General features: G+C 37.6%; 1 protein-coding gene across 6 annotated transcripts in view; it reads left to right on the top strand.

Moving 5' to 3' along the window:
* Positions 1-10,209, top strand: part of LOC122061146 (multiple inositol polyphosphate phosphatase 1-like) — a 28,928-nt gene that overhangs the window by 6,265 nt on the left and 12,454 nt on the right. For all 6 annotated transcript variants that reach the window (XM_042624347.1, XM_042624348.1, XM_042624346.1 and 3 more), the window contains one exon: positions 3,753-4,058. In XM_042624347.1, the coding sequence (XP_042480281.1) occupies positions 3,753-4,058 (306 nt within the window). The remainder of the gene's footprint in view (positions 1-3,752; positions 4,059-10,209) is intronic.

Below are 10,209 nucleotides of genomic sequence, written 5' to 3'. Positions count from 1 at the left end.
TAGGATAAGAGAATCCTTACAATCCTAAGTACAGTCTAGAATTGTAAAAACAGAAATAAATAAGAAATAGTGGAATAAGAGGAATACCTCAAGTGTGGTGCAAATGATGAGAATGAATAATAAATGATGAATGATGCACCTTTTGTAAAGTCCTCTCTTATGGCTTTGACTTGCACAGGAGAGAGTAGAGGACTTTGATTGAGACTTGAGCCTTTTGTTGGGATTTGTGTAATAGAACAACTCAAGTAGAAATAAACTTCTTGAATGCTTGCAATAATGCTTTTAAAGCTCTTTCTTAATGAATATTTAATTAAGAGTGGTTTGGGTATTTATAGGTGAACTTAGTGAAGCATTTTAGGCAGGAAATCAGGCTCTAACGGACATATTCTGGGACCACCGGTCGACTACCATTGGTAGCCGGTCGACCGCCAAGAGCCATTGAAGGCAAAATATAGCCGTTGGGGCACTTCCAGGCAGTCACCGGTCGACCGGGACTTTCAGCCGGTCGACCGCCAACATGACATGCTCTGTTTTGACAGAATGCTGTCATACTGACCAGTCATTAGTGTTTTGACCATAATTTTTTGGTCCGACTTCAGAATGATCTGAGATCAGTTGCGTTGGAATCACAACTCAATTTCCTACAACTTCTATGAAGGATTCATCTCCTGATACTAATTTTAAGATTCCCTAAAATACCCTTGAGTCAGGTTAATGTGTGTTCCACATCACTTAGAGACTTTCCATACTTGGTCAAGGTATGCTTTATGGTCATTCTAGTATGATGCAATGCACATGCATGAGGTGAGGGCATATATGTATGTGGGAATTACAAATTACATTAAAATAACTAATCTATCTTAGTGGTCTTCTTCTTCACTTGAACTTTCCACTCTTTGGCACTTCATCTTCTTTCCTTCTTGTTTGCTATTCCATGTCTTTAAGCTTCATGTTTTGATTGGACCTTCTAAGTGTTTCTTCAAGCTAATTACACTTTCTTCAAGCTAATCACACTTTATCAAACCAAGTTAAAGATGTATGTTTGTTTGTTAACACCAAAACATAGCAAGGAGTGTGGACATGTTTCCCAACAGGAAGATTAAACAAGAAAGAAGAAGGAAAGAGAAGAAACAAGAAAGAAGGAAAGAGAGGAGTCGAACCAGCCTTCCAGTGCTGGGTTCGACCCCCCCTTGTCCTCCCAATCAGCAGATCTTGTGGACCCCACAAGATCTTATTTGATTATAGTACTTACTTTAATTATAGTGTTATTTGATTGTCTTACATAATTAGGAAACTAGGACTTCTTTCTATTGGTCTATTAGGTAGTTTTTTATTTCAAGCAATTGAGTTTCTAAATATCTTTTTTTTATTTTTGGAAGTTTATTCTATTTAAGTGTAAGTCCATTGGCCATTGTTTAATTCAATGAATGTGAATTGAAAAACAGCCAAGAGCAAAGCCCCCACCCCTCTCACGATTCTCTCTCTCTTTCAATCTCGTCTTTCTCACTCTCTCTCGCCTCTTTCCTCTCTTTAGTCTCTCGGCTCTCTCTTCTTTCTTCTCTCTTGTCTCGCCTCCCTCTCTTTTTTTTTTCGTCACTGCTGCGATTACTCACTACTGCTGTTACATACTGCTGCCATTACTCACTGCTGTTGCTACCCTCGGCTGTTGCTACTCTCGGTTGCTGTTTACTCTCTGCTGGAGCTGATCTCCTTTCAATGAATGGATTAATGCTGGCTGTACCTGCTGTCCGTGAGTTGCTGAGAGCCCCAACATCATTCACCAAGCTACATCGACAATACTGAGGATCTCTATACAACCGGCTGGACTTGTCTTCATCTACTAAAGGTGGACTGCATCTCTTTATTTTGGAGGACCTTGATCTCTTCTTTCCTCCTCAGACCTGGACAGTAGCACGGTAAAACATTAAACTAAACCCTCTCCACCTCCATTAATCCCTATTATATATTGCAGCCCATTAACATTGAAACCAGCCTTTGCCCTTTGTTTATGCCTATTTTTACCCGTTGTTTTAAGTCGTTTCGTCACTGTTATATCTCCAAAAACCTTGTTGATTTTCTATTTTAGTTGGTTGCTAGAGGACATTGATTGTTTGCATATCTAATTTGGGTGTCTTGATTGATTTGTGCCGAACCTAACATTCGTATGTCGTTTGTTCCCTTCCCCATGTCCCCACTTGAAACTTAAGTAAGAATTTATGTGTTTTTCCGTCTAGATTATTATTGCTTTTTGCTACTTTGTTTACTAGTCTCATTTTATTTTTGCATGTTTAATCTTGTTTGTTGAGTTTCTTTTTGTCCTATCTACCTAAGTCCCTTGAGTTAACCCTACCTAGTTAGTTAATCTTGTAGGAGACCTAGTCACCTAGGAACCCCCTACATCACTTCTTCTGTGTAATTTTTTTTTTTTTCTTTTGGCTCTAGGTTGTCTTTTAACTTGCTATAGCAATGACAAATATTATGATTTAAATCACACTAATTTTGGGGATGGTTTGCCTAATATCTGTTAGCTTGCATGTGCATGTGTATATCCTTTTTTTTTTGCCTCAGTCTGGGTTTCCAAATCAGGTCATGCCGGTCCAGCCATGATAGTGCTACCACATCAACAGAGGGAACCAGGAAAATTTGCAGTACTTTGGAATCAAATAAAAAAGTAGCACCCAAATTTCTCAAAACCCAAACTGTGGGGGAGAAAATTTCCTACAATATTAGTAAAAAAAAGAAAAAAAAAAGAATTATCCACTCATTTGGCCTTTATAATGCTTATATAAGAAAAACGCTAGTAAGGATTAAAATTGAGCCTCTATTCTAATGCGATATAATATAATGGCTAACATATATCCCTACAGTAGAGAAATAAAAAATACAAAAATAAACTAATTAAAGATCCAAAATAGAGATTCAGATTAACAACCCTTAAGTAGATCAGTCATAGGCTCATAACTTTCCCGATATATCCGGAATCGAAGATCTTGGTCTTGTTGGATAAGTAACTGAGTAACCTTTCACATGGCACCGAAATAAGTTTCAACAGCCCAAAATTAACCCTAAATGAAAGTAATGGTCTGCTTTCCTGCTGTTACTCAAACTTCTATTCATTTACCATCAATTTATGTTTCTTTTGGCCGTAATCTTCCATCAATATCACAAAAGTCCTTTGCTGATTTTCATATTTACTAGACCCATAGATTCTGCAACATTGGTTATTTCTGCCATAGTTGTCAAGGTGTCACCTTGCTGCCTTGTTCGTGTTGATTTGATTTTTTACCTTCTCCAATGCCTAGGATCGCATAGAGGCCTTGACAGCTATGATTTCTGCCTTACATCAGATTTCAATCTTCTTTTCCTTCCCTTGAAACTATTGAAATGATATAGGTGTTTTGATAAGATCTGGTTTGCATCACTCTGTCAACCTCCATCAGATTAACGATGGCTCTTGTTGGGAGTTTACCTCAGCAATAATCCATGAAGTCAAGATATGTAATTTAATGTATCTTTCAATGTTATTATGGTGTTATCTGCTACATCAGCTTGGATTTGTGTATTTTTTGGTGTTACTTAAGGGTGCTTCCTACTTATGACACTCTGAGAACAACTTCTGGGATATAAATGTGATTAAGAAACTGCAGCTTATTCTGTAAATGCCTGAGACAGCTTTTGTATGATGAGATGACTTGTCTAGTTAAACTGAGTGATTAGAAAGTTATTTCAAGTGCCTATTTCTGGTTTTGCAGGCAAGGCATGGAACTCGGGCTCCTACCAAGAAACGTATTAGGGAATTAGATAACATGGCCAGTCGTTTGGAAGTTCTTCTAAGAGATGCAAAAGTTGAGGCACAAAAAGGCAATGCATCTTTGCAGAAAATTCCTTCTTGGTTATGGGGATGGCAATCTCCTTGGAAAGGAAGGCAGCGGGGTGGAGAATTGATTACTATTGGAGAAAATGAGATGTATCATCTTGCAGTTAGAATCAGAGAAAGATTTCCAGATTTATTTGATGAAGAATATCACCCTAACACATTTGTGGTTAAGGCAACCCAGGTTAATCTTATCTCTTCTTTTACTGTTTCATATTAATTTCTCTCCCCCCTGAAATTGATTATTAGATTCTGATTCTAGAGTGATACTGCATATGTTTGCAATTTGGTGAAATCTTCTAATGTTTGGAGCTTTGATATGTTCTGTTATCATTTGAAAATGAGGCTTTGATAAATTTTGTAATAATTAGGTTGAAGGTCGTTTCTTTTGCTATAAGTAAATGCTCTGATGTGGTCTCTGTATCAGCTTTACACAGTATTATCTTTAATACTGAATGACTGAATCATTCATGCTGTAATTAGGGATTTTTTTAAGATGATAATGATGTTATTTCTGTATCTGAAACTGATCCTCATTTCTATCTGTGCTGTTCTCTCATCTGTTGGCTCTCCCATCATTTCTATTAAGCTATTCGTAACGTCTGTCTGATACTTCCTAATAATAAAATTTGGAACTTGAGTGGCCTGATGAGTTGATTTTTCGTAGAAGCCTGAGTAAGAGAATTCTGGAATCTGGCCTATTAGTCTAGATTTCCTATGGGATGTTTGATGTCTATAGCTGGTTTCCATTAAAAATGAGGGTAAAACGTTGCATGTAGGAGTTCCTGCTTTATTATTAGCTTATTACTTGTTAATTGGCTAATATACTTTTGCAAAATGTGTTATGGTAGCCCAAATCAACAAAATAATGGGCTTAGTCAATGGGGCCGGTGTGAGAATACAGTACATTAACACCAGCCGGAGTGATAGAGGAGAAGAAAGATCTAAGAAGAAGAAAGAGAGACCAATAGAGGGAGAGAATAAGAGGAAACTTTCCCATGGTTTGTGTTATGAACAGTCTAACCAAACCATGGGCTATATATCAGTTATAAGAAGAAACAGAAATACACCAGTACCAACTTAAGATTCTAACAAAGTACTAAAATACTCCCCTCTAACAATGCTATAGTCTATAGAAGTACATGCTAATTACACACAAACCGATACTAAGTCTTAACAGTTAACACTCCCCCTCAAGCTGGTGCATAGACTTTACCCATGCTCAGCTTGGAATACCCTTGTAGAAAAACATTCCCAAACAGGCCTTTGGTAAAGAAATCCCCATGTTGGTTGTGAGAGCAAATAGATGAGGTGGAGATCAACTTCATCATTGAAAATGACAATCTACTTCGATATGCTTATTCTTCTAATGAAAAATTGGATTATTAGCATAGATATTAAGGCGGTGAGGCAATTAAGGCGTTTGACGGTCTTTTGGAGCACTTTAGTGATAGGGCAGGTATAAAGCGTTGCCTTATCGAGTAAAGTGTTCTAGTGTTTTTTTTTTATATAAATTAATGTAACCATTCTATTTGTATTAAATGATTTATTAAAAATTATATAATATTACTCATATGCTAAATAAAGATAAAGATTCATACTTCATTCTGATGTAAGATATTCATCAAAAAAACAAATCAATAAAGTGAATAAACTAAGTTCGTCTTCATCAATCATCATTATAATTCATAGCATATAATATAAAATATATTATTCATCCAAAAAAATATAAATATATAATTATGAAACGAAATTATATATATATATATATAAACAAGGCCATCAGAACAGGCCAAGTCCTTGATCAAGTGGGGCTCTCATGGGGTGGTTTTGCCCTCCAAAAATGGGATGGACTTGATGGCAGGATAGGGAGATCGACCACCCTTGCCAAAGTACATAGAAATGTACTTAAGTCCTAAACTGTACTTTATTTTGTAGTCTGTAATCTGTATTCCATTCCGTCCTAGGCAGTAGGCACAAGTAGGACTTCCAAGAGAAGTTTCAGAGACCAATACCAGCTTCATAGGAGGTTCGATGGGTCTCAAATAGAAGAAAGAAGATTAAAAAAAAAATAGAAGAGAGAGAAGAAGAAAGAAGAAGAAAGAAGGTGAAAAATGAAAAATAGAAGAGAAAGAAGAAGAAAAATCAGAAGAGAAAGAAGAAGAAAGAAGAAGAAAGAAGACGAAAAATGAAAAATAGAAGAGAAAGGAGAAGAAAGAAGATGAGAAAAATGCAAAAAACGTACCTTATCAGAGTTGCCTTTGTCTGAGGAAGGCTCGCCAGAGGAGTGTCACCGCCTGGTTCTCTCAAAAGGGCCAAAACCCTTCTTGCGAGATTTACGATTTTGGTTTTTTTTTTTTTTTTTGGTTGAGGTTTTTTATTTATATACTCTTGATCCCATTCTTCTTATGTGTAAACTTTTCCATAGACATGCAAAACCCATTTGGAATTAGTGGTTAAAAAAAAAAAAAAAAAATGCACTTAAGGCGTCCGCCTTGTCTATAGAGCACTTCGCCTTAGACGCTTTATAGCGCCTCATCCCTTAAGGTAGTCGCCTTAAGTGCAACCAGTAATGCGTAGTACTGCCTTATGCTCCCAATACCGCCTCATCGCCTTGGCAACGCCTTAATAACTATGATTATTAGTGATGTAAATGGCCGCTTGGTTATCATAGAACATCTCCATTGGCTTGTCAATTGAATAACCACGCTCTTGAACAGAGGACCGAATCCACATCAAATCAGCTGCAGTGTGAGCCATAGCTTGATACTTAGCTTCAGCACTTGAATGGGCCATAATGGTTTGTTTTGTAACAAGATTACCTCCGAAGAAGGTACAATAACCTGTAGTAGACCGTCTATCACCTTCAGCACTAGCCCAGTCAACATCAGAATAAATGACAATACTGTTGTGACCATGATGACGATAAATAAGGCCTTTCCTTGGAGAACCTTTAAGGTATCTCAATATATGGCAAGTTGCCTCCCAATGTACTTGCTTAGGCGTCTGCATGAATTGGCTAATCACACCAACAACATAGGAAATGTCAGGTTGAGTAACAATAAGATAGATAAGTTTGCCGATGAGTCTCTGATACTAATGTTTATCTTCAAACTCCTTATCATTAGATGCTCCAAGCTTGATATGAGGATCCATAGGGGTATCAATAGGCTTACAGCCTAACATTCTTCTCGCACTTACAAGATCAAGAACATACTTCCGTTGAGAAAGATTGAAACCTTTCGTACTTCGAATGACCTCAATACCAAGAAAATAGCGGAGAGCACCCAAATATTTCATCCAAAACCGTTGCTATAAGTAAGTATTACCTGTGCAATGCCAGGCGTACTATTACAAGAGACAATGATGTCATCAACGTAGACAACCAATATAATGACTTTAGAGTCTTGATGAGTTTATTATGGCTAGGACAAAGATTATGGACAAAACATTGACAGCCAAAAATGCTAGGAGGTAAACTAAGCTGGGAACTTTTAGGAAAAACAATGGCAAAATGGGTTTTATTATGAAGGACAGAATATGGCATCCGGTTAATAAAAAAATAGGCGATCTACACAGCATCACCCCAATAAATTTTAGGAACATACATATGGAACGATAAAGATCTAGCAATGTCTAGCAAATGACCGTTTTTCTGCTCTACCACACTATTCTGTCAAGGGGTATAAGAGCAGTTAATTTTGTGAATCAAGCCATTGACAGAACAAAAAGATGAAATCTCACGTTGAGTAATCTCAAAATTTCAAGAGCACCAAACTAAACTTTTATTTCATTGTAAATTGTTTGAAGATAGACACAAATTCAAAACGATTTTTCAAAAGATACAACCATGTCATACGAGAGTGATCATCAATAAAGGACACAAAATAAGAAAAACCAGACCGACTCTTGACCCAACACGGGCCCCAAATATTTGAATGAACTAAATCAAAAAAAGACCGACTCCTAGACTCACTTTGAGACGGAAAAACGATACGGTGATGCTTTCCAAGCTCACAAGCTCCACACTTAATACGGGAAAGAGTCTTGCAATCAGGGATCATTTGTTGTCGTTTGGATAGAGAAAGGTGCCACAGCCGGTACTGCTAATGTGAAGGGGAAACACCCATAGAGGTAGTAGACGCCACCATAGATGAGGAAACAATGTCAAAGTTGTATAGGCTATCCCTCTCATGCCATCCACCAATCATCATATTTGTCTTGAGATTCTGAAGAACACAATGAAAAGGAGAAAATGTAATGGAATAATTAAGATGTTTAGTCAATTGACTAATAGATAAAAGATTTAAGAGGTAATTTGGGAACATGTACATTAGATAAGGAAAGCATAGACTATAGAGGATCAACACCCTGACCAGTAACATTAGTAAAGGAACGATCAGCAAGTATAATTCTGTGATGGAGAATCAGATTTGCTGAAGGGAAGAAAACAAATTGAACTTACTAGTCACATATGAGGACGCACCTGAGTCACTGACCCAGGGAGTGGGGGATGAGGAAAGGAAACATGTAGGTATATCAGAATGAGCTAATGTAGCTGTGGATGAGGAAGAGGATGTCTCAAGTTGTTGAACTCGTTTGAGAAGTTGATTGATCATATCAGTATAAGAGTGGGCACCACCTAGCTGAAGGACTTTGATTCGTGTCATTAGGAGGTATCATGTCAGTATTCCCATAAGATATAGCAATATTAGCAAATTACTGCTGTGCCTATTGGGGTTGAAGTCCACAATGAGTGGACCAACGACCAACTAGATCAGAAGATTGATTACCACAACCACCCATGCCATGTCCACGAGGATGCTGATCCTCTCCAATTCTTAATCGTACGATTCTTGTTTAATTCTCTCTGCGCACGCGACACCTATACATTTTCAAAATCCAATGGTTGTAGAAGTTTTTTGGAATTCTGCAATAGGCCTCATTGATAAATCTTCTCACCAGCTAATGGTTGATTCTTGATGGGCTGAAGATCAATTCGAACCTAGACAAGAACTTAGCAACAAGGAACTCGGCACGCTTAGACTTGAGGAGATTAATTTCAGTGGAGAGGCTGATAGACATTGAGCTCCTCCCACAAGCCTTTTAAGTGTACTGTAGTAGTCACCAACAAATTTTCCATCCTGTTTGAAGGAGAAGAATCTCACGTACAAGTGATATATCCTGGGAAAATTTTTGCCTTGAGAAAAAACTTTCTTTGAGTTCCTCCCAGACACCCTTGGCAGTCTTATGAAACATGGCATTGGCAGCCACTTAGGGCTCCATACTAATCCCTAGCCAACAGAGAAGGGCGGCATTCTCAAATAATCCGTCTTGCGTTTGGCTGTGATATAAACTTCCACAGCCTGTACCTTGATAGAGGTAATCTGGACATTAACACTGTCCACAGAGGGATCGGACTCTGCCATTAGTCTGTAATCAGAGGAGCAGCAACAACCAATGCACAAGATAACAATTTAAAACTGATATGATGAAGAGAAAACCACCAGCAGCAAAAAGAAATAATATCGAACCAGAAACCCTGGGATTTTGGGTGATGTAAGTTGCACGATAGTCAGGTACGATAATATCTCCAACCTGGGTTCAAGTAACTAACCAGAAAGGGCCAATGCTGCTGTAAATAAAGGCTGAAACAAAAGAACTCAAATGAAAATAAAGAGATAAATCGAATCTGTCAATGGAGAACCAAAACAGAGTACTGCAGCTTCATGTGGATAAAATTGATTGCAGCAATCTAGGGCTCAGATCAGGCCCAAAAGCAGGTCAAAGGATACACAAACCGTGGGCTATATCAGTATTTTTAATAAACAAAAACACACCAAAACCGACTTAAGATTCTAACAAATAGAGGTACTAAAATACCCCCCAGTCTAGATAAGCACAATAGCACATGCTCAGTACGCACATAAACAGATACTAAGACTTAACAGCTGAAAAACTCAAATCTATCGGTCCACAAAACAATTAGTCCAGCATATTTGTGGATATATACGTTACTCCACATAGAGCACTTGGGCCTATTTGTTAAAGTTGGTGAATTGCACAGTTGGTAAAAGAGGTTGACTGATTTGTGTTTTCTATTTCTTCTAATTTGTAGTTTGTTCAGAAGCATATTTAAGTGGTTTATCATGCGAGGAACTTAAGAATCTTGATCTGGAAGTTGAATTATAATATTGGGATCACTGGTTACAGTTTATCAAACCAGAGGTATCTTTGATCATGAACAATTAGTTTGCATTAGAATTGAGATTTCAGCCTTATTCTAGTTATCATTGGAGCATTACACTTGTCTGTTCTCTTCATATTGGAGAATC

This window comes from Macadamia integrifolia, chromosome 14 (genome assembly GCF_013358625.1).
Source record: "Macadamia integrifolia cultivar HAES 741 chromosome 14, SCU_Mint_v3, whole genome shotgun sequence".
In the NCBI taxonomy this organism is placed as follows: Eukaryota; Viridiplantae; Streptophyta; class Magnoliopsida; order Proteales; family Proteaceae; genus Macadamia; species Macadamia integrifolia.
The sequence above is the reverse complement of the archived record's forward strand: the minus strand, read 5'-3'. Positions and strand labels throughout refer to the sequence as shown.